The following is a 24955-nucleotide window of genomic DNA, read 5'->3' on the forward strand; positions in this document are numbered from 1 at the left end:
TCTCTAATGTGTAAAAGTGAAAAGTGAAAGTGAAGTCGCTCAGTCATGTCTGACTTGTAGCGACCCCATGGACTGCAGCCTACCAGGCTCCTCCGTCCATGGGATTTTCTAGGCAAGAGTACTGGAGTGGCCTGCCATTGCCTCCTCTGATTCATCTGTCTAGTTGCTGTCAATTCAGCTTGTCAACATGTAGCCCACGTGGAAAACCAGTCTGCTGTTTCAGAGGGTATTCTGGCTGATGGATGGTGCACAAAGCCGAGCCTGGGCTTCAACTCTCCCTCTCTTGACCCCATGTGCTTTTGTGAGCCAACCTCCAGTGATTTGAACCCACTTCATTTTTGGAGAAGATCGAAAACCACCACCCATTTAATTAACTTCCATTCGCACAGCCAGACTGTTTTCAGACATTCCATTTCGGCAAACAGTAGATAATTTGTGAAGCACAGCGGATCTCAACCAGGGGTGTTTTTGCCCCCTAGAGGTACTTGGCTATGTCTCAAGACATTTTCAGTTGTCATAGCCGAGGGGCTGGGGTGGGGGGGTGGTACTACTACTGGCATCTGGTGGGTGGAGACCAGCGGCACTGCTTATCCTTCAGCCCACAGCATGGTCCCCACTACAAAGAATGATCCAGCCAAGATGTCTGTAGTACCAGGACTGAGCAACCCTGGTTCTGTACTGTTAAGTGTTTTAGTAGCAAAGGAGAGAGAGAACGTGAGTACAAACCCAAAGTAGTGGGAATGGCTTCAAACTAGCAGCTTAGACCCAGACCCTATTCCCTGTCCTGTTGACTGTGTAACCTTGAGCGCATCTTTGAATGGGGCTGAGTCTCACCTTCCTTGCCCTTAACCGAGGTGATCTTTGTGGACTCTTCCACTCACCACCATCCTGTTACCCATCAGTTCTTCTTTATGTGTAACCATGTTGGTTATTGGGCTTCCCTGGTAGCTCAGCGGTAAACAGTCTGCATTCCAAGCAGGAAACATGGGTTCGATCCCTGGGTCGGGAAGATCCCCTGGAGGAGGAAATAACAACCCATTCCAGTATTCTTGCCTGGGAAATCCCATAGACAGAGGAGCCTGACAGACTGTAGTCTGTGGGATCACAAAAGAGTTGGACACGACTTAGCAACTAAACAGCAGTGCTGCTTATTCAGTTCAGTTCAGTTCAGCTGCTCAGTCATGTCTGATTCTTTGCAACCCTGTAGACTGCAGCACGACAGGCTTCCCTGTCCCTGTCCATCACCATCTCCCAGAGCCTGCTCAAACTCATATCCATTGAGTCGGTGATGCCATCCAACCATCTCATCCTCTGTCGTCCCCTTCTCCTCCCACCTTCAATATTTCCCAGCATCAGGGTCTTTTCAGATGAGTCAGTTCTTCGCATCAGGTGGCCAAAGTACTGGAGCTTCAGCTTCAGCATCAGTCCTTCCTGAATGAATATTCAGGACTGATATATAATAGTTTCTTGCAACATGTGTTTAACCAGAGATCCAGTATATTCTTAGGCAGTCCTGGAGCTTTTTGGCTCTCTTATTTCAGTGGCTTCCCCTCTGTGTTTGCATACACACCTTTCATATCCCCATATACGTCATTTCTGTAATTCACATATCCAGAGTAACTTTATTCACTTTGTTCTTCATCATAATCACAGGTTCAGCATTCCATGTTTATTCCTGTGATTCAAAAAAGAAAATACAAAATAAGGACTGAATTGTGCATCTGTTGTTGCTTGCACTTACTTTTCTGTGTTCCCCGCCCACTTCCGGTGGCACAGTGATCCGTGGGTCGGGAAGATCCCCTGGAATAGGAAATGGCAACCCCCTCCAGTATTCTTGCCTGGATAATTCCATGGACAGAGGAGACTGATGGAATGCAGTCCATGGGGTTTTCATGTGTCCAAAGAGTTGAACACGACTGAGTACACACACCCATACCAACGTTTCTTTAAAGGTTGTGGTACAAGAGTGTCAGTCTGTGTATGCAGAAAGTCCACACAAGGCCAAACACCCCTTTTGGTCCAGGATAAAGATAGGGTGGTAAAGAGAAGAGCTGACTTAATTTCTGATTCTGACTTCCTTTTCTTTTCCGCTTTGTGATGGATGTTATGATGCTTCACAATTCTTAGACCGAGGGCTTTGCTTCTGGCATGGTCAGATACTGCCATCTGGTGGTGTATTTGTATATGACACTCTGAGTAGAATTATTCAGATGACAAATTAATTACTTAAATTATAAGCACTTCACAGGTGGCGCTAGTGGTAAAGACCCCGCCTGCCAATGCAGGAGATTAGAGACACGGGTTCGATCCCTGGGTCGGGAAGATCCCCTGGAGGAGGGCATGGCAACCCACTCCAGTATTCTTGCCTGGAGAATCCCATGGACAGAGGAGCCTGGCAGGCTACAGTCCATAGGGTCACACAGAGCCAGACATGACTGAAGCAATTTAGCAGACACTCAAATTACGAATACCACTTACCGACTAGAAGTGTTGACTCTGTGAATGGGTCCTGATAGGTGCTCCATGAGGGCTGGGTTGGGTAAGGAGCTTGAGGCATGGACAATGGATACTCCTGGCCTCCCTTGATCTTTGGGAATGCCCAAGCCTAGAGTCATCGCAGCTTCATAAAGTTGGTGAGGATCTCAATACTCATAATATTAACCCCGCCCCTCATTTATGATGCCTGAGGTCACGCAGTTCCCTGCAGTCTCCAATCTAATAACAGTACGTGTTAAAGTTTGACTCAAGCAACCTTTAACAAGATAAAATTTTAATAACACAAAATACACAATAGCCCATTGTGTTTTAAATCAGTGTGACGAGACCAAAGGTGGGACAGGGGAGGGGGAAAATAAATGGTCATCTTCAACAGTTTTTACATGTTTACTACAGTTTTATCTTCCCCAGTCTTTAAAAGTCAGATGTGTCATGATTTTGAAATCCATTCCTATTTTCATTCCCACTGGTATTTGCTAATATTAAATATTTTGACATTATTCATCTGTTTATTGATGTTTTTATTACATTCTTTATCCTGTTTAAAATTATTGGACTTCTACAGTGCTTTCACTTTCTGCTTTTTTATCTCTTTTTTCATGCGGCTCGACAGAAACATTCACTGTAAGTGACCTTGGGCTTGCCTTTGCCTTGCTGGTCAGGCTGTGTCACATCTTTGTTCAGTGAATCAGTTTATTTAGGATGGGCAAGGCGTGGTCAGGAAGGGCATAGCTTATAGCTGTCCTGTAAAGTAGCACAGCAGTTCCTCTTGTTATTGTCATTTCAGTGGTATTCATCTGGCTATGAAAGTGGTGTAAGAACTTTCTTAAAAGCTTGAAGTATTTTTTTTTCTCCTTTCATTTCCCCCTAGACTTTAATGCTTCCATTATTTTAGTATGTCAACTGGCAACTTTGCCCACAATGTGATTTTCCTTATACTTTCTTACTTTTTGTCAAATGGTGTTGTTGTCCTTAGGTCTCAGTGTCTGTTGGTCTGTGTTTCATGATGAAAAGTTCAGGGGCTCTAAAAATAAATGTGAAGAAGATTGCTTATTCCTTACTTTGTTGGCTGCTCCCACTGTCCCATCGTTGCCTAGAAGCCCGAGAGCAGACGGGCTGGGGTGTGTAGTGTGGGGTCTGCCATGTGCTTTTTTCTTACCCAGGTCAACAGATGACCGTACTTCCTTCTTCTGTCAACTCCTGCATCTGGTTGCTCCATGAATGCACTAAGCTTACGATCACTGAGGATTAAGCCTTTCATTTCCTTTCTCTCTTCATCCATCTTCATCGCAATGAGAGAGAAATTTTGTCAGAGTCACGTTACCAGGTTGCCTGGAATTTGACTGGATTGTTGCGTGGTGTTACTTCCTTCAAGATGTGTAAGGCCGAGTGGCAGAATTGGGAATGGAAGTAGTAAGCAGTTGTGTTTTTTGGGTTTCCATGCAGCAACCTGAGGGCTTCCATCTGCAGTTCAGACCTGGGGGCTTTGGGTTCTTCTGTGGGGCAGGGATGATGAGCAGAGCTGGACTTGGACCTCCAGCCACCTTGGGACCAATCAGTTTCTGCCTCTGACTGAGGTGGAGCCAGCGGCCCCTAAGGTGGGTGCTGCACACCTTTAGAAGGTCAGCTTTTGTCCGCAGTTAACATGATTCTTGAGAGTCCCTTGTACTGCAAGGAGATCCAACCAGTCCATTCTAAAGGAGATCAATCCTGGGTGTTCATTGGAAGGACTGATGCTAAAGTTGAAACTGCAATACTTTGGCCACCTCATGTGACAAGTTGACTCACTGGAAAAGAGTCTGATGCTGGGAAAGGTTGGGGGCGGGAGGAAAAGGGGACGACGGAGATTGAGATGGCTGGATGGCATCACCGACTCTGTGGACATGAGTTTGAGTGAACTCTGGGAGTTGGTGATGGACAGGAAGGCCTGGTGTGCTGTGATTCATGGGGTCGCAAAGAGTCGGACACGACTGAACGACTGAACTGAACTGAACTGACTGAACATCGTGAGACCAAAGCCACAGACACCCCCACCTGTTTTGTACCCCACTGAATGTGTTTGGGTTTAATTGTTCTGTGAATTAGTAATTTGGTTGAAAAGAAAGTTGGTCATTGGTACTCTGAGGGAATGCACTAAGCTTGCGATCACTGAAGATTAAACCTTTCATTTCCTTTCTCTCTTTGTCCATCTTCATCGCAACGAGAGAGAAATTTTGCTGAGAAATTCCCTAAAATTAGGGATGCGCAGATGTCTAAATTTTCAATTTCTAGAGCTTAGATGCCTGAAGAAAAGTAGAGAGACCAGAGGGCCCTGCGTGACTAACAAGAGGCATCGTGATGCCAGAGTGAGGCTCAGTTGGGGCTTCATGGTTTAAGCCTGTGTTCTAACCACGTGTGCCTCTCTTGAAAGCGTGGAGGCTCCTGTGTCCATTGTCACATTCAGCAGAGGGCACTTGGTGCTGTGAGGAAAGGAGTAGAAGGACTTGATGAAATGGTAAAGGGGAGAATGTCAGTGGCTCTTGGTTAAACTAGGTCTGAGACAAAAGTAAAGCTGCTCAGTGACGAGACTGTCTAATCCCAGGAGAACCTTCTGGAAGCCAGTCTGTCTCCAGGACTGCTGAGGAGGATGCTTCAGTAAGAGAGAAAAAGGGGCCAGGGAGACACTGACAAAGGCCGAGTCTGGGTTGCATCTGTATATCCTCTGACTTGAAAGTCACTACATTTTCTTAGGGGTGATTTTGATGATTTTTAAAAAATTCTGTTTTCCGCTTGTGAAGCAGTGTAGTCCACATTTCTTGTATGAAGCGTGGAGACTACCAGGCAGCATCAAAGAGGAAACACTGACCCTCGCAGCTCTCAGAGAACTTGCTGTCCTTCACGCCTGAGTGATCTCTCTCTCAGAGTGCCGCCATGCCCAGGCCCTTCCCACCACCTTCTGTCCTGTGTGCTCATTAAGGAGGTGAAAGGAGATTTATGGTCATTTAAAGAGCTTTTAAAGAAGCAGCCGGAAGCCCATATCAGAAGGTTCTCGAGCAGAGTGTGGTTAAGCACACGTCTGTGCGCATGCTGGCCTGTCTCTGTCACTTTGTGCTTTTGTCTGTGCTGTGACCTGGCCTCCTGCACTGTCACGTCCTGAGCCCCGCCATGTCTCTTGCTTACAGCAGTGACCCTTCGAGAAGACACCTCCCAGAGGCTGGAGCAGAGACCGTGCCACATGTTCACCTGCCTATCTGATTACTCCCTGGCCAGCGACAGTGGCGTGTTTGAACCTCCCAACAAAAGGTTAGAAGCTGACCTTCCCCCCTCCCTGGGCTGACTTCCCAAAAGACAGCCCTGCCCATACCTGTCTGGCTTGACACTGTGTATGTCTATGGGGTGTAGCTCTTCTACTTTCTCTCCACCCAGGAGGAGGCTCTTAGCATTCCCAGGGAACCCCTCTGCTCCCGGGTGGTGTCTGGGGACTGGCCTGGCTCCCTGTTTCTAGGACGACTGCTCTCTCTCCAGCCCTGGGCAGGGGGCAGTGAAAGGCACAAGCCCAGTAGAGCTGGAAAAGGAGAATCAGTATGCGAGAGATACCTGCTTTTTTCTAGAAAGGATGTTTACTTGAAATGAATGTCCATGCCTCTCCATCCCTCCCACTTTCCTCAGCTCAAGAAATCACTTTGCAAGGGCAGAACGATTCTGGGCTTTATTTTGTTTGAGAACTTTGATGTCATTTATTTCACCTTGGGTGTCTGTATGCATTTCATTACTGTATAGCATTTTAAAGGACACGGTTTTCAACTTTGTCCTAAACATCACATGTGGTCTTCAGAGGTATGCAGTTATTTTCTCAGAAATACCACTTGGTCGGCAGGCACCCTGGGCAGTGGCGTCATGGATCCTGGGGACCTGCCATTCCCTTTCATTCACTTTAGAGCATTTATTTCGGTCCCCACTTAATAAAGCCCTTCTCACTAAGAAACACTCCTAGCAGGAGTTTGGGCTGAACCCATAGTAACCATGTCCCCTTGGAGTGGCTCCTTTTCTGATTGTGTTTAGGAGTGAGGATGCTGACGAGCCTGTTCGTGGAGATGCTTGCAGTAATGAGGGGCCCCAGATCCATGTTGGATTTCTGTGAGTACAGAAGACTCTTTCCCTGTGGATTGTGAAGATGATGGGTAGATTGGGGCCCGCCCACCAACTCAGAGCTCTGCCCACAGGCCGGGAAGGATGAAGGGACCTGTGTAAGCAGCTCCATTGTCACACCAAGTGGAGGTGGCGGGGGGGTGGCTACTGGATCTTGCTGCCTCTAAACACTCCAGAGTGTGTTCAGAGTGTGTGTCCCCCAACACCACGTCACAGCTGGGGACTGTCACCCTGTGGAGCCCGGGGAGCTGGTGCTTTGCAATGCAAAGCGTTTGAGATTCCAGATACAGTTTCTTTCTTTTTTTTTTTTTTAAATATTTCTTTATTTGACTACAACAGGTCTTCGCTGTGTATGCAGGTTCTTTAGTTGTGGCATGCAGCTTCTTGGTTGCAGCATGTGGAATCTAGTTCCCTGACCAGGGATCGAACTCTGGCCTCCTGCATTGAGAGCATGGAGTCTTAGCCGCTGGACCACCAGGGAAATCCCCTAGTTGCAGTTTCTATCGAGGCTCAGAGGAGTGAGGCAGGGTGTTCACATCCCAGCAGCTTTCTTTTGCTCACTCTTGCCATCCTAGCCGAGTGTTTGTCAGTGTTGGTGCTCATGACCTTGGGGCTGGGTCGTTCTTGGTTGGGGGCCATCCTGGGCACTCTGGAGTGTTCAGCAGCAGCAAGATCCAGTAGCCACCCCCCTGCCACCTCCACTTGGTGTGACAATAAGAAATGTTCCCAGACTTTGCACCGGTTTCCTGGGAGTGGGGTGAGGGCCACTGCGGTAGTTGCACCAGAAGGATTTGTCCACCTCAGGGAGTTTGCAGTCTGAACTCGTGTTTTATTTTCCAGGCTTGACAGGGCCAATGAGTGTCTCCTTGTGAACGTGCTCCAGCTGAAGAACTTTGCTGGGCTGATGGTAAAGGAAGACTGCAGAATGTAAGCTCCCCCGGATCTCCTCCACACCACACTGACCTGTACTGCTTGGCCGTTTGGGCAGGGGAAAAGACTGTTTTAGAACCTGAATTCAGAATAAAACGCCAGGGCATGTCTGTCTGAAATATAAAAGATTGTAAGTTTTAAGAAGAGGCTGGTTTATTATTGGAAGCAGGTGGCATTCATGGAGCCAGTCTGGTTATGTGTGTGGCCATGATGAGAAAGGGCCATGTGTCCTTCGTCAGTAGCCTTTGAGCTTAGGATGTCTCTCCTGGTCACAAGTCTTGGTGGTCTGTTGCGACCAGATGAGGTGTCTGAACTGGGAGAAGGGAATTCAAGTTGTCCCCAGCGGGAAGATGGGTGCCTGATGGGTGGGAGGGGGAGTCCCACTTACCCAGGTGGGTGAACCCCCTCTGTGATGGGCGTTCAGGCCAGATGGCACCCTCCCCTTCTATGAGTCATCTTCGTAGACTGGCCTCACAAAGCCCTTGGAAGCAGCCTGGTTTGGGGAGGCTGAGGGTTTGAGGCATCCACTGATGCTTGAGCGTTTCCTGGGTGCTGGCTTCCATGCCGGGGGTGAACAGGGAAGGGAGCACAGCCTGGTGTGGCAGGCAGAGCTTGGGAGGGAGCCAAGGGACCGTGGAGAGATCTGGCCAGATTTTTTCCCACAAAGATGGTGAAAGCAGAATGTCCATTTGAGTCCCTCTCAAGTCCTAACCACTGACCTGCAAGTCTTCCCTTTGTGAGTGGGATTTTTCCCCTGATCTCCAGGGGCATGTAAGTTCTTTGGCCTTATTCTTAGTTGACGGATCTTCTCCAAAAGACAGTAAAACTCTGCGTATGGGCAGTGAAACAAGGTGGCGTATCTGCATGCTTCTGTGGTCCACGTGTGTCCCATGCAGCTGTGTCAGTAAATGCTGCCTCCATCTGCTTTTTTCCTCCCTCTCTCGGTTGCAGACACATCCGTGTCTATCTGCCCCCACTTGACTCCAGCACGCCAAACACTTACTGCTCGAAGGCTCTGGAATTGCAAGCCCCCCTGGTATTTAATGAAGTGTTCAGAATCCCTGTGCATTCAAGCATGGTGACGCTGAAGTCTCTTCAGTTATACGTGTGCTCCGTGAACCCGCAACTGCAGGAGGAACTGCTGGTATGGCCCCTCCCTGCCCCCGCCTCCTCCCTCCCCGCCTGCCTGAGTCCTGCGGTGGGGCGCTGATAAATTGTGCTGCTGTCAAAGGATCTCTGTCACAGGGAGGAGAAAAAGGGGTGATAAAACCCCTTATCTTGTCAAGTGTTTTGTACTTGTATATTATCTCAACGAATACTTGTAAAACGTCTGCGTAACCACTTATGCAGTATCCCCATCTTCAGTCACAGGAACTAATAAATAGGTCTGATAAACTTGGCAGATAGAACTATAGGATGGTCAGTTACATTAGAACTTCAAATGAACTATGGATCCCTTTTAGTATAAGTATGTCCCATGTAATATTTGGGACAGAATTGATATTTTTTTTTAAAAATCTGCTATTTATTTGAAATGACAGTTCAACCAGATGTGAACTCTTTTATCTGGCAACCTTGGAACCGGGTGAATCAACTATCCATCTTTACCTGGCAACCAGGGTGGGGCTTGGAAACCAGGCTGCTTTCTTCCCAAGATTGGAATTTTCCCCCTTAGTCCCACTCCATCAGTGTCAGAATTAGAGAAGAGTTCCACCAACCTTTTTTCAAAAATTCCTGTGAGAATCACCAGCTCTTCAAAGTGGCATACCCTGAGCCTGACCCACCACTTCATGTTGTCCGTTCTCTGCCCTACTTCCTCTCCTAGCACTTTCTGATTGAGCTGTACCTGCAATCAAGGAGCTGCCCCCATTAGATCCTTTGTGATGACTTTCGTTTCACTGCAACCTTTTCAGGCTTCCCTGGTGGCACTAGTGGTAAAGAATCTGCCTGCTAATGCAGGAGACTTAAAGAAACACGGGTTCGATCCCTGGGTCAGGAAGATCCCCTGGAGAAGGAAATGAGAACCCACTTCAGTATTCTTGCCTGAAAACTCCCATGGACAGAGGAGCCTGGAGGGCTACAGTCCAGAGGGTCAGAAAGGGTCAGACACAACTGAAGTGATGTAGCATGCATGCATGCAGCCTTTGAATAGCAGTGAGAAATTGCGTAGCCTTTGTGGTTAACATTAAAGGGTGACTTTATTCGATGCTCGTCAGTTGTTAAGATGCAGTCATTCAGGACCTGTTGTGCTTTGTTTTTTCCTTAAACACCTTGCAGGGCATTGCTCAGATTAACCTGACCGATTACGATTCGAGCGAGATGCAGCTGCGATGGTACTCAGTCCAGGTGTTCACTGGCCCTGAGCCACCCCGGCGGGAGGAGGAGCGGCCAGGAGACTGTGCCGCCCAGGACCTGACACTGGCTGCTTGCAGGAAGACAGTAGGTGGCCCAGCTTTGAGACAGGCTCTTCCTGGGGACATTGTTTCTAAGATAGAGCTATGTAAACATGGACTTCCCTGGTGGCCCAGATAGTAAAGAATGTGCCAGCAATGCAGGAGACCAGAGTTCAGTCCCTGGGTCAGGAAGCTCCCCTAAAGGAGAGCATGCCAACCCACTCCAGTATTCTTGCCTGGAGAATCCCACAGACACAGGAGCCTGGCGGGCTCTCCAGTCCATGAAGTCGCAAACAGTCCTACATGACTGAGGGACTAACACTTTAATAACAGAGTTTGGGGTGATAGGAATAGAAGTAGTTTTAGAACACAGTGGCTATGAAGAAGCAGGGTTTCAAGAGAAGTAATCCAAATGGACTATAGTGATGCTTGGGCTTCCCTGATAGCTTGGCGATAAAGCATTTGTCTGCAATGCAAGAAATGTGGATTCAGTCTCTGGGTTGGGAAGATCCCCTGGAGAAGGAAATGGCAACCCACTCCAGTAGTCTTGCCTGGAGAATCCCATGGACAGAGGAGCCTGGTGAGCAACAGTCCATGGGGTCACAAAGAGTCAGACACAACTGAAGCGACTTAGCACACACACGTTTGTTTCAAAGAAGACCCTGCTGACTCACCCACTGAGCAGCTGAGTACATAGTGATGCATGTGTCTGTTCAGGATAATGTTTTTTTAATGCAGCGTATTCTTGATCATAAGTGATGCGTTGGTTGCTTTAAAATTTGAATCTTCAGAGCTCCCTAAAAAGGCCAAATTACTGACTTTCTGTCAACCAGGGCTGAGTTGCTTCCCACTGGAGGGCAGCTGGGGATGGCCACCAGACGGCTGCCAGCCGGTCAGGGCAGGAGGGTGCTCCCGCGGGCTTTCTGTTTCGCCATCACACACCACTGACCTCAGCCGCTTCTCAGCATCATCCGTTTCGTCCTGCAGGATGCAGTGACAGTGCTGCTGGCGAGAACCACAGCGCAGCTGCAGGCAGTAGAGAGAGAGCTGGCTGAGGAGCGTGTGAAGCTGGAGTACACGGAGGAGGAGATCCTGGAGATGGAGCGCAAGGAGGAGCAGGCCGAGGCCGTGTCTGAGAGGTGAGTGCAGCTGGCAACCCCTGAGAAAGACACAGCTCATCTACCTGGAGTGAAGCAGCTACAGTGTTAGTTTCTGTAGAATGTGCTGGGCGACTCTTGGATACCTTTCGCAGAAGTCGGGATTCTCATGAGGGGGTCATATGGTTGTCTTCATGAAGGCCATACTTGGACTCCAGCTGTATGCACAGGCTTTTCACCTTTCCTCCTGTTCCTGAATTTTCTTAAAGTGGGGGGGACTGTTGAGGGCTCCCTCTGCCCAGATTGGATATAATAGATCTTTAAAATTCTGGTTTTTTCCCTTTATTAAGTGCTTTATTGGGATACAGTCTCCCTACCAGGGCTTCCCTGGTGGCTCAGATAGTAAAGAATCTGCCAGCAATGCAAGGGACCCAGGTTCATTCCCTAGGTCAGGAAGATTCCCTGGAGAAGAGAATGGCTACCCACTCCAGTATTCTTGCTTGAAGAATCCTCATGGACAGAGGAGCCTGGTGGGCTACAGTCCATAGGGTCTCAGAGTCAGACATGACTAAGTGACTTTGACTTTCACATTTCAATCTCCCTACCATACAGTCACCCCTTTAAGTGCACACAGTTCAGTGGCTTTTAATACAGGCACACAATTATGCCCCGAAAGCCACAGGCAAGTTTAGAGCATTTTCATCCTGCCAAAAGGAAACCCCATCCCCATTAGCAGTCCACTCAGTCCTCTCAGCTCCTGGCCACCGCCTGTCTCCATGCCATTTCCAAGGATTGTTCTGGGCATTTCATGTAAATAGAATCAGGTGATGCCCCTTTACATCTTACCCAGAGCTGCCTGTGGGCAAATGCTTGACTGTAGATGTGTCTGCAGTAGAGGAATCACTCAGAGGAGCGACACCATGAATGTATCGCTTTCTGGCAGATCCTTTCTGGAGGCAGTTTCATGTTGCTTTACTTCCACGTTTTTCCATAAAGAGCATCATGTTTCCAAAGCTTGCTACTTCTTCCTAATAGCTTTCTCAACGTTTATTTTCAAAAGGAGTTTATTTTCGGGAGGGAAGGTGCATGGCAGAGGGGTGGGTTCAGGGATGGGCAGGAAGCTGAGAGGACTCAGAGAGGTGGTCCCAGGGTCCTGGCATCTTTAGCGACTGCAATTGGCGAGACAGACAGACAGACCCTCTAGATGAAAGGCCTCATAGCACTCACTCTCTTCCCTAGAGAACCTAAATGCCTTTCACTTTATGAGAAAAGTGCTTGTCTTCAGTCATCAGAAGCCAAGATTGAGCATCTCTGCTACAATGCTCTGAGTGCAGCAGTGAGTTCGGTCCTTGATGAACGTTTTGGGGGCTTTTGCCATGTCCACCTACAGGAGTTGGCAGGCAGACTCGGTGGACAGTGGCTGTAGCAGCTGTGCCCAGACCAGCCCCCCGCACCCAGAGCCCTGCTGCGTTGGTGTTGACTCTATCCATGGACACACGTTTGCTGGCCAGGCAGATCCTTACAGCCCCGAGAAACTTCAGCCCCCAGCTCTTAAGGTAAGTTGAAAAGGTCAAGGGGTATGATGGATCCCCTAATGTTTTGCCTTACAGTACCAGGCACTGCCCTGGAGTGGGGAGTGTTTACCCTGCATGAGGGAAGCCAAGCGAATGCCCTTGCATCTGTAAACAGCAAGTACCATGGAAACATTTGTCTTCTTTAAACTAAAAAGTTTGGATCTTTACTCATTCATGAGCCATCTGATGATGACCCATGTACATCTTCAGGATCACATGTGGCTTGGGATATTTCGTGGGTTCCTAAGGTTTTGGACACTTATTGTTATTTTCCGTTTGTGACATTAAGAACAGCGCCTCAAGAGGAGATGCTCTCGGCATGGCTACCAGTCATTGCCAGCATCCAGCTTTCTCAGACCTTTACAAGCATTGGTCCAAGTCAGGGGAGTGGCTTGCTTAGTGTGTCTTCCTCCCGCAGCTTTTCATTTTGAAGCACTTTGAATCTATAGAGAAGTTGCTAGAGTAGTACAATAGATACTTGTAACCCCTTCACCTGGATTCCTCAGTCACTAGTTCTTCACCACATTTGCGTTCTCTCTCAGCCTGTGCTCGTGGTAGCTGCTAGGCATTGCAGATGCAGCAGCAAAGAAACAAATGCAAGTCCTTCCCTGTGGGCAACAGACAGGGTAAATCAGTACAACTCAGCAGCAATGGAGGTAGTCAAAAGGGCTACTGAACGATGAAGCGGTAGGGAAACAGGGCTTGCATTTTTAGAAAGATTTCTCATTTTAGAAAGGGGTGCATTTAGAAATGTAAATTGGTATCTACAAAGATCAGGACTGTAAAATGGTGCATCCACTATAGAAAACAGTATAGAGGTTCCTCAGCGAGGTGGGAAGGGGGTTCAAGATGGGGAACACATGTACACCCAGAGCAGATTCATGTCAATGTATGGCAAAACCAATACAATAATGTAAAGTAATTAGCCTCCAGTTAAAATAAATAAATTTAAAAATAAAAAAAGAAATTTAAAGATAGAACTATCATCTGATCCAACAATTCCACTTCTGGATGTACATCCTAAAGAATTGAAAGAAAGTCTCCAAGAGATACATGTACATCCACGTTCATAGCAGTATTATTCACAGTAGCCAGGAGGTGGAAGCAACCTACATGTCCATCCACAGATGAATGGATAAGGAAAATGTACAATGGAATATTACCTTTAAAAAGGAAGGTAGTCATGTCACATGCTACCACATGAATGAAACTTGAAGACATTGTGCTGAGTCAAATGAGCCAGTCACAAAAGAATGAGTACTGTATGATTACACTTATATGAGATTCCTAAATTTAGTAATTAAATTCCTAGAGACAGGAAATAGAATGGTGGTTACCATGGGCTAGAGATAGGGAAAATAGTTGTTTAATGGTGGCAGAGTTCAGTTTGGGAAGATGAAAAAGTTCTGGAGGTCTCTTTCACAACAGTATAAATACACTTAATACTACTGAGCTGTGCACTAAAAAATGTAAATGTTATTTTTTTTACAAACCGTGAGACAACAATACCATGTTCTCTGATTTAAAACTATACTCCAAAGCTATAGAAAGCAAAACAGTATGGTACTGGCACCAAAAAATACACATAGATGAATAGAACAGATTAGAAAGCCCAGAAATAAACCCACGCTTATATGGTTAACTAATCTATGAGGAAGGAAGCAAGAAAATACACTGGAGAAAAGACAGCCTCTTCAGTAAATGGTGTTGGGGAAAATGGACTACTTTCTCATTCCATTTTAAAATGGATTAAAGACTTAAATGTAAGGTCTGAAACTATAAAATTCCTAGAGGAAAGCACAGGTAGTATGCTCTTGGACTTTAATCTTAGCAATGCATTATATTTTAGGATTTCTCTCCTCAGGCAAGATAAATAAAAACAATAAACAAATGAGACTTTATCAAACTAAAAACTTTTGCCAAGTAAAAGAACCTATCAGGGAAACAGACAGCCTACTGAATGGGAGAAGATAGTTGCAAACATTATATCTGACAAGGGGTTAATATCCAAAATACACAAAGAACTCAAGACAACTCAACATCAAAAAAACAACCAACCTGATTAAAAACTGGACAGAGGACTTGAATTGACGTTTTTCCAGAGAAGACGTTCAGATGGCCAACAGACATATGAAAAGATACTCAACGTCACTAATCATTAAGAAAATGTAAATCAGAACCACAATGAGATATCACCATGTACCTGTCAGAAGGACTGTCATCAAAAAGACAGCAGATAAACATTGCAGTTCAGTTCAGTTCAGTCGCTCAGTCGTGTCCGACTCTCCGCGACCCCATGAATCACAGCACGCCAGGCCTCCCTGTCCATCACCAACTCCCGGAGTTCACTCAAACTCATGTCCACAGAGTCGGTGATGCCATCCGGCCATCTCATTCTCCGTCACCCCCTTCTCCTCCCGCCCCCAACCTTTCCCAGCATCAGAGTCTTTTCCAGTGAGTCAACTCGTCGCATGAGGTGGCCAAAGTATTGGAGTTTCAGCTTTAGCATCAGTCCTTCCAATGAACACCCAGGATCGATCTCCCTGAGAATGGCCTGGTTGGATCTCCTCGCGGTACAAGGGACTCTCAAGAGTCTTCTCCAACACCACAGTTCAAAAGCATCGATTCTTCGGCGATCAGCTTTCTTCACAGTCCAACTCTCACATCCATACATGACCATTGAGTCAGTGAGACATCCAACCATCTCATCCTTTGCCATCCTCTTCTCCTTTTGCTTTCAATCTGTCGCAGCATCAGGGTCTTTTCCAATGAGTCAGTTCTTCTCATCAGGTGGCCAAAGTATTGAAGCTTTAGCTTCAGCATCAGTCCTTCCAATGAGTATTCAGCGTTGGTTTTCTTTAGCACTGACTGGTTGGATCTCCTTGTAGTCCAAGGGACTCTCAAGAGTCTTCACCAACACCACAGTTTGAAAGCATCAGTTCTTCAGCACTCAGCCTCCTTTATGGTCCAGCTCTCACATGTGTACATGACTCCTGGAAAAACCATAGCTTTGACCATATGGACCTTTGTCGGCAAAGTAATGTCTCTGCTTTTCAATATATTGTCTAGGTTTGTCGTAGCTTTTCTTCCAAGGAGCAAGCATCTTTTAATTTCATGTCTGCAGTCACCATCTGCAGTGATTTTGGAGCCCAAGAATATAAAATCTGTCACTGCTTCCACTTTTTCCCCTTCTATGGGCCACTTATATGTGGCATCTAAAAAAACCAAATGAACAACCATAACAAAGCAGCAGCAGATTCATAGATACAGAGAATAAACTGGTGGTTGCCAGGGTGGAGGATGCGGGGAGGTGCAGGGATGAGGGAAATAAGGAAGACTGTAACATAAGGAAATCATATGGTCAGTAATATTGTATCAACTGTAACATGGCAGATGGTAACTAGACCTATCATGGTGATCATTTTGTAATGTATAAAAATACGCAATCACTATCTTGAACACCTTAAGCTAATATGACAATGTAAGCCAGTTATACTTCAGTAAAAATGAATGAATCAATGAATGAATGGCATCGTATAGCACACGGCGTCTTGTGACTGGCTTCTTTCACTCAGCCTGATGTTTTCAGGGCGCAGCACACTGTCGTTGTCTGTCAGCGCTTCCCTCCTTCTCATCCCTGTGTGAGTGCAGGGCATTTTGTTTATCTACTCATCTGTCCATGGAGGTTTGGACTCCTTCCGCCTTTCAGCTGTTTGAATAAGGCTGCTGTGAACCCGTTTGTGTACAAGTATTTGAACACCTGTTTTCGGGTCTTTAGAGTATACACCTAGGAGTGGAATCACAGGGTCCTTCCTACTTCAATTTTATCAGGATGTCTCTGGCACTGCGTTGAGAAGCATCTGAAGGGAGGAGGGAGGTGTGGAATCAGGGAGCCAGGTGAGAAGCCTCCTGTACTGAGCAGGCAGAACGTGATGGTGACCCAGATGGAGAGTCAATGACAAGAGGTCACAACATGCTTAATCTTGAACACAGAGCCAACAGAACTTGATCTTGGACCAGACACAGGGACTATGAAAGAGAGCTGAGTCCATAATGACATGAAAACTTTTTTTGCTTGAACAAACTAGTTAGGTCGAGATGCTTGGCCAAGGGAATATCAGAAATTCTGGACGTGTTAAGTGTGAAATGCCACCTCTGAGTTCATGTGGAGCATGGAGAGTGGGTCACATGGAGTTGATTGCTTATGTCCTAGCAAAAGTCATGGTAATAAATTGTATCTAGGTTGATAAGGAGACCAACACAGAAGATCTCTTCCCTGAAGAGGTAGCGAGTCTTCGGAAGGAGAGGCCCAGCCGCAGGGCCCGTGGCTCACCCTTCGTTCGGAGCAGCACCATTGTCCGTTCTCAGACTTTCTCACCTGGAGCACGAAGCCAGTACGTTTGCAGAGTAAGTTGGGATTCCTTGCCACCTGTCTAGAAGTTTTCTTTATGTCCCCTTTATTATTTTTTTTTACTTATTTATGCTAAAAGACATATATGTTCTCACAAATGATACCACTAAAGGAACACCATGCATGGGTGGGTAGGAAATCATTGTTGGTCTCATCTCCCCACCTTGCCCCAAGCAAGTCTAACTCTGTGTGGAAAATAAGGCCATGAAGGCAAGAACTTTACTTTCATGCAGATATACATTGATCCCAAAACAAGAACCTGCAGCCAAATGAAATACAGGCTGTCTTGGCTCCCATGAAGTCGGCATTATTTATTTTTCTTTTTAAAAGCGGGCCTTTTCCCTTGTTGAGCAGAGTGGGCGTTAGTGGTGTACACTTGTCCTCCTGCCAGAAACGGGGCTCTTTCCTGGAACGCCTTCCTTTCCAGCTCTTGCCAAAGCTAGAAACACAGCAGACAGGAACGATTGATAAAAAAGTGAAAAACGCTGAGGACAGTGCAGGCTTTCATGAGCATCCCACCGTATCAAGTGGCAGTTGGCACTGATAAGATGGAAATTGTGTTGCTAGATCAGCCTGGAAACCTCAACTTGTTTGGCTGATGGACGCAAGGGAGGAATGGGGATGAGGGTTGGTCTGCTTATTCGCTCTGCCTTTGATTTGCTTGAAACTCTTGTGTAGGTTTTAAGTGATCCCAGAGTCCTGGTAAAAACTCTGAAAGCCTTAAGGGTGTGTGAGTACCTGCAGGAGAAACAGAGTAATCCAATTCAGAGTACACAGAGGATGCATGTGGATTCTTCAGGAAGTGTTTCTGAACCTCCGTCTTTCTGATGCAGCTTTATCGCAGTGACAGTGACAGTTCCACGCTGCCTCGGAAGTGCCCCTTTGTGCGAAACACTCTGGAAAGGCGGACCCTTCGCTATAAGCAGGTATGTGTCCATGCAGACTAATGTGTGGTCTCTATGTGCCCTGGGAGCTATTTCTACAAGCCTGAGAAGGTAATATTTTAGCTATATTATTGAAAAGGTAATATATTTATTTCCTTGTTTACTTTGATGTAATTTCTTAAAACTGTATCTAAAGCCAACATGTTACCAATATTTGTTTCCCAAGATAATGTCATAATCAAAGATAATACATGATCTTTACATTTTAAAATATAGTAAATTAATAAACAATCAGCCATCCTATATCAGATTTTTTTTTCTTTTTCGACAAGCAAGTATATACAGTTTCGAAAATTTGAGGCTTTCAACGTGGAACATTCTTCTACATAAGACTTTCTTTCATGTCCTTTATATAACCAAGTTTTTTTCCCTGCATCACACCAGTTTACAAAGTTTGGCTACTTCTAGTTTGTAAGTTAATGGTTCCCTTACTTTCCTGGGGAAGGATTCTTTCAAAGAAAAATAAATTCCCAGATCTCCTTGTGGTGGTTTTGTTGAGCAGCTGCTGGCTGAGAATGATGAGAAAGTACATACTCCAGCTCCAGACTTATGTGCCAACAGCAGTGCTGTCGGCATTTTGGCCTAGATCACTCTTTGTCGTGGGGCGTCCTGTGCGCTGTGGGAAGCTGAGCTCCATCTCTGTCCTTGACCCACTTGTTGCCAGTAGTGTGCGCCACCCCCCTCCCCAGTTGTGACAAACAAGAATGTCCCCAGATGTTGCCAAGTGTCCCCTGAGTGGCTAAGTCACTCCTGGTTAAGAACTCTGTTATGAATTCAGCAGTGGTTTAACATGAATTTGTATTTATCAAGTCACTTATATTTGCATTTAACTTCTGCATATGTGCAAAATAGTGTTATGAGTATGTAAAACACAGTGATTCAGTCCTCTGAAGAATGTTGATATGCTCATGGATTTGTGATTTTGTTGCACTAACTGCCTTCCCCAGGGTTGTTTGCCATGCAGTGGGAAGTACTGCTCTCAACTCCATGTACAAAAGTCTTTTCTCATCTTAGAACTTAAAAACAGCAGACTTGCTTATTATTTCAGGCTTATACAGGGAAGAACGTTTTTTGTTGTTTGGCCACATCACGTGGCTTGCAGTCTTAGGTTCTCCAGCAGGAATTGAACCTGAGGGAGAGGGGTGCCCTAACCACTGGACCATCTGGGAATTCCCTGGGAAGGAACTTGTTTTGACATTGTGTGTGTGTTTAAACAGAAAGCCCTCACATGGTTTATGTCATGCTTTTTTTCTCCCTTACACAGTAGATCATTAAGATTTGCCATGTTGGTATAGGTTGCATCTTTTTCAATGGCTGCGTTCTCTGCTGGCCTCATAATGTATTTGATCACTTTTCTCTTGTTAAGTGAAAGTGTTAGTTGCTTAGTGGTCATCACCTCTCTGCAACCTCATGGACTGTAGCCCACCAGGCTCCTCACCATGGAATTTCCGAGGCAAGAATACTGGAGTGGGTAGCCATTCCCTTCTTCAGGGGATATTCCCGACCAAGAGATCAAGCCAGAGTCTCCCCTTTTGCAGGCAGATTCTTTACCATCTGAGCTACCAGGAAAGCCCTTTCTCTTGTTAGCTATTTAGAATTTTTTCTTTCATAAACCTTTTTGCACAATATCACCTGTGCCTTTCAAATGCAAGTCAAAATCAAATGTCAGAACCAAAGAAAACTCACGTCAAGTTAACTTTCGCTTCTATTGTCACATAGCACTTGAGAAAGATGACACCCGCCTGCCCCGTGCGAGAGGATATATTTCTGTGCACTTGGGCCAAAACCTAAGGTGGGCCTTCCAGGGACACTTGGCTGTCACTGCCTTGTTCTTGGACATGGGTTTGAACCCCGGTCAACCACGTAGATGTTGTGTTGAGAAATCCCCCTCCAGCGGCCCCTTCTCTGGAATAGGGGACGGGAAATGGGGATCGGCCAGGGGAAGAAGCTGCTGGCAGGGCGGGGGGTGAGGTGGGGTGCTCACTGCCCTGGACTGCAGCCCTGCAGGTCCTCCCTGGCGGTGCTGGCAGCGCGTACATCCCTAGACCTGGAGCTGGACCTCCAGGCGTCGCGGACGCGGCAGCGGCAGCTGAACGAGGAGCTGTGCGCCCTGCGCGAGCTGCGCCAGCGCCTGGAGGATGCCCAGCTCCGCGGCCACACCGATCTGCCGGCCTGGCTGCTGCGAGACGAGCGCTTCCGGAGCCTGCTGCGGGAGGCCGAGCGGCAGGTGAGCGGGCGCCCGGGGCGGGCCGGCGGGTGGGCCTTTCTCCCCGTCCCGGTGCCAGCGAAGCCTTCTCGTTGACCCCACGTTGCTGGTTGCTGTTCCAGACGAGACAGACCAAACTTGACTTCCATCAAGAACAGGCAGCCGAGAAGATGCTGAAGAAGGCCTCTAAGGGGGTGTGCCAGCTGCGTGGGCAGAACCTCAAAGAGCCCATCCAAGTGCAGACGTTCAGGTGAGGAGAAGCCCGGGCCTCACTTTCGTGCAGGCTTTTTACTGTCAGCCCTTTGTCGTTATGAAAAGTCAAGTTAAATATTGAAAAAGACCCACAGGAGGTCAAGAACAAAGCAGAAATCTTCACTGCTGTTAGCATTGTGCAGTTCTCTTCCGATCTTCTTTTTTCCCCCAAGCACTTTTTTTTCCAGCTACTTGTAATCATACTGTCCATTGGAGTTTGCATTTAGCTCTTTTTTAAAGTAAAATATCCCCTATTGCTCATCATCTGTTACCTTTTTTGGTAGTAATCTCTCATCTAATAGATGAGATATAATATAATAGATATAATTTACTTCTAACAAATTTATCCCCTGCTTCTTTCCAGATGTTTGCTGTTGTAAAGAACACAGTGATTCACATTTAGATACATACGCATATCACCTTTGCATTTTTAGTTTTTGATTAAATCATAATAGGGAAGGATATCCTACATATGAAATGTATCAGTGAATTGTAAACACTGCACAGCAACAATCAAATGTTATCAGCATTTCCAGATTTCCCACACCGGAATAACCACTATCTTGAATTTGAATAGCATAGACTAGCTTTTCCTGTTTTTATTTTTTTATGTGAGGAAAATTACCTGGTTATATCCATTTTCTTTTGTGTTTGGCTTTTTACAAAACCGAGGTGAAATTCACATAACATAAAATTAACTGCTTTAAAGTGAACAGTTCCATGCCATTTAGTACAGTCACAATCTGTCCAGTTTGAAAGCATTTCCATCAACCTAGAAGGAAACTTTCCCCTGGCCCATTAAGCAGTCATTCCCCATCCCAATCTCCCATCAGCTCCTGGCCACCACCATTCTCCTTTCTACCTCTGTGGGTTTGCCTGTTCTGGACCTTTCATGTAAGAGTAGTCAATTATGATTTAGAACTTGTATAGTTTTTCATTTATTCATAAAGAAAAAATTTACTGAGCATCTCCATATACCAGGCACCATTCTAGTCACTGAAGAAAAACCCTTGCCCTCATGGGGCTTTGTAACCTCTATTAAAATTGGGAGGGGGTGGCGCAAAAAGATTTAGAGAATACAAACAGATGTTTATTTAGAGAATACAAACAGATGTGCTCCTGGGAATTGAAATTCAATGCATTCTCTCAGTAAGAAAAGCTCTCATTGATAGCAGATAGATGCTCTTGCCAGATTTTGTTGGATTTCCGTCAACCTCTAACTGTTGTTCTTTCCAATCCCAGGGAGAAGATAGCATTTTTTACAAGACCAAGGATTAACGTACCTCCTCTGCCTGCCGATGATGTTTGATGTAGTGCTTTGTACACATGAAGTATTTATCTGCCTGTTTTATTTTAATGAAGTTTTTAGGCTAGCTAAATTTGTCTTTAAAATATTTGTGCAAAGCTATTAATATACACATTTTGTAAAAAACAAAACAAAACATATATCTATACATATATATTTTATAATAGTGACGACAACAGGGCTTGGTTTTTCCTTGTTGTGAAATTGACATCTCTGAAGACAGGTTATTTTATAAGAGATCAATTATCATGTTAAGAGTGTACAGTTTTTAACGCTGTTTTATTTGACTTAAAGGCTGGAAGACAGAAACGAAGTGAGTTCAGGCAAATTCACTGTATTGTAATTTATTTATAGTACTTTTTTTTCCTTGAAGGAAAATACTGACTTTAAGATGTATTTTAAGACTGAAATTTTGTTCTTCAGTATTTGTCATGCGGTAGAATGGAACTTTGGGGCCGGTTTTGTGTCTGACACCCGAAATGCAAACACTCTGTGCTGAATTCTCCTCCTCCGTGCATTTATCATGTATATCATACACTTTGGCACCCTCTGTGTTCCCTTAAGATGCCACCGCAGGGGCTCAGTCAGGTGCCACCGCAGGGGCTCAATCGTAAGTCAGTGCCTGGTGCCCTGCAGGCACCTAGTGTCCCTGTGGCGCAGCTTGCCCTCCCCCGGCCTCTGCCTTTCTAGTCCGCCCTATCCAGTTGAGACTGAGACCCAACAAAGAGGGCAGTGATGGAGCTTCTGCTCTGCTTGCAGGAAAGTGAAAAGAGAAGGAAGGTGCATTTTCAGCGAGTCAGTGGATCCGCTGATGGATGGAGCCGTCACAGCACGGACACGAGAACCTTCCAAGGCGTATTTTTTGAGGAAGCAGGCTTCTGTGGGAGCCATATCTAGCCAGCAAGTGGCTCACAGGAGAGCATTTGCTTTCAGTCAGATGGCCCCCACCCCATACTGGAGTTGTCCTGATATTTCTTAAGAAATCTTAGAACTAGCTCACGAGGAAAAAAATTCTTTACGTAATACAGCTATGCCATACTCATAAAATGCCAAATGGTATAGTTTGTCTACTACGTATTTATTATCTATGGAATGCACTCTCCTTCATGAGGCCTCGGAGAAGTAAACGAGGTGAATCACACAAAATGTAAGAGAAGACGCCCCCGTCCCCACACCACCGTCTTTCTGCCCTTCCCTTGAAAGTGTCCCCCCTTCCCCCTTAATCAGCAGCATCTCTCTTCTCATTAGTCTGTAACCACTCCCTTGTATAATCTGCCTTCATTTTCACATTTATTAAAAATGAATTTTGTAAAAGCATTTCATTGACCTATCACGGACAGTGAAGTTGTCAGTGGTGGTAAAGCTGAAAACTTTGTGCTTTTTCACACTTGCCACTTATTGCTATGAATCTCTGCCTCTAGTCTTGATTTTTTTTTCTTTTTTCCTTTGCTCATTTCCCTACATACATACCCACAACAGAGGTTCAGTTCAGTTCAGTCACTCAGTCGTGTCCGACTCTCTGCGACCCCATGAATCACAGCACGCCAGGCCTCCCTGTCCATCACCAACTCCCGGAGTTCACTCAAACTCATGTCCACAGAGTCGGTATGCCATCCAGCCATCTCATTCTCGGTCGTCCCCTTCTCCTCCCGCCCCCAACCTTTCCTAGCATAGAGACACGTAAAACATCAGTGCCTGCCAAAAATGCCAGGAGACAGCGTTAGTGAATGGGTCAGGATGGTGGCAGACCCTCCCTGTTCCCAGCTGTTGAGACTGACGAATTGGCTGGCGCCGGGCTCTGGGGTGTGTGGAAAGCAAATCATGTACATTTCAGGTGCATGGCTCCCCAGAAGTGGGGCAGTCCCAGCCACCTTGCCTAGGCGCTCTGTAGCCACATTTCCACGTGAAGCACTAAGTGGGTTGAAGGGTTGAAGCAGCTTTTAACTTTAAAGCCCTACAATGTGGCAACGTAGGGAAACCCACTGTGCCTGTACAGAAGGCCTGCAAGGATTTGCAGATAAATGTCACTGCCCAGTCGAGACTGATGATTTTTGTTTGGCGTGCTTCCCCACCCCAGAGTTTAACGAAAAGAAAAAGAAATCCCTGCTTTGCCTCACTAGAAACAGATACAATCTGTGCTTTGACATCAGTTCCAGGAGCACTGCTTGCACCTTTCTGTGTGCCCCTTCCTCCTCCCTTCTGAGTCTGTCTGCTTTTTCACCTGAATGGGACCATAGTAAGAAAGCAAAGAAAAGCCAGGCAGATGAAGGAGGGGAGATGATGGGTTTCGTGCTGCTCGGCAGTCTGTGGTCAGAAGGAGCAGGTGGACAGCGATAGAGGCCAGCTGAGGAGGCAGGAGGACGCAATGTCCCCTAATTGGCTTCTCTTTCATGACTTGATTTTGCAGCTTCTGACTGGTTAAAACTGCCACCCCCGGAAAATATCCCACATGTCTAAAAAGTGAAGTCCTATCGTCTTAAGGGGTATTTTCTTATGTTTAAGTTTGTCCATAACTGTGCCTTGTGATAAGCAACCTCTGCCTTGTTTTATCAGCAGTTTAGTCCAGAAACAATCCAAAGTCTGCCAGCAGGGTCCTTTAGGAACAGTACAGCAAATAAAAGGGAATTTGGTCTTCCATTCATCTGGTAGCTTAACTATCACCACCAAAATATGTAACCTTCTGTTGTGGGAATAAGTTATAATCAGTATTCATCTCTATTTTTGTCTCTGTTCTAATTGTGTCATTTGTATCTTTTGAAAGTATTCCTTCTATAAAATTAAACTAACCTGCCTTAAAAACAGAATGGAAATTGTGTGATTTTTTAAATATGTAATTATAGACTTAAATATATAAAAATGTATATAAGAGATGAGATGGTTGGGTGGCATCACTGATTCAATGAACATGAACTTAGGCGAACTCCGGAAGATGGTGATGGACAGGGAGGCCTGGCATGCTGCGGTCCATGGGGTCGCAAAGAATCAGACGTGACTTTGTGACTGAAAACAACAGCTTTTTCAACATAAAAATAGAGGTGTGAAAATAGAATAATACAGTGAACACACATAAAGCCCTCTCCCCCACCCCTTCAACATAAATCATTCTTGGCCCATCTTGTTTGGTCTACACCGAACTTTCCCCTGTTCTCATTCCATCTTCTGAAACAAATCCCATCCACCTTCTTGGTTCAGCTGGAAACATTTCAGTATGTATGGCT

The 24955-nt window shown here is 46.0% G+C and overlaps 1 protein-coding gene across 4 annotated transcripts in view; it reads left to right on the forward strand.

Moving 5' to 3' along the window:
• The window catches only part of WWC3 (WWC family member 3), a 111836-nt gene extending 87278 nt beyond the window's left edge, over positions 1-24558 (forward strand). For all 4 annotated transcript variants that reach the window (XM_055438024.2, XM_055438025.2, XM_055438026.2 and 1 more), the window contains 12 exons: positions 5658-5778; positions 6538-6612; positions 7465-7551; positions 8506-8698; positions 9832-9993; positions 10935-11086; positions 12435-12600; positions 16861-17025; positions 17863-17955; positions 19973-20200; positions 20302-20429; positions 21674-24558. In XM_055438024.2, the coding sequence (XP_055293999.2) occupies positions 5658-5778; positions 6538-6612; positions 7465-7551; positions 8506-8698; positions 9832-9993; positions 10935-11086; positions 12435-12600; positions 16861-17025; positions 17863-17955; positions 19973-20200; positions 20302-20429; positions 21674-21740 (1637 nt within the window). In that variant the 3' untranslated portion in view covers positions 21741-24558. The remainder of the gene's footprint in view (positions 1-5657; positions 5779-6537; positions 6613-7464; positions 7552-8505; positions 8699-9831; positions 9994-10934; positions 11087-12434; positions 12601-16860; positions 17026-17862; positions 17956-19972; positions 20201-20301; positions 20430-21673) is intronic.
• The last annotated feature ends 397 nt before the right edge of the window (positions 24559-24955 follow it).

The sequence above is a fragment of the Moschus berezovskii genome, chromosome X, assembly GCF_049115385.1.
Source record: "Moschus berezovskii isolate FMDL1 chromosome X, NW_MosBer_1.0, whole genome shotgun sequence".
Classification (NCBI taxonomy): domain Eukaryota; kingdom Metazoa; phylum Chordata; class Mammalia; order Artiodactyla; family Moschidae; genus Moschus; species Moschus berezovskii.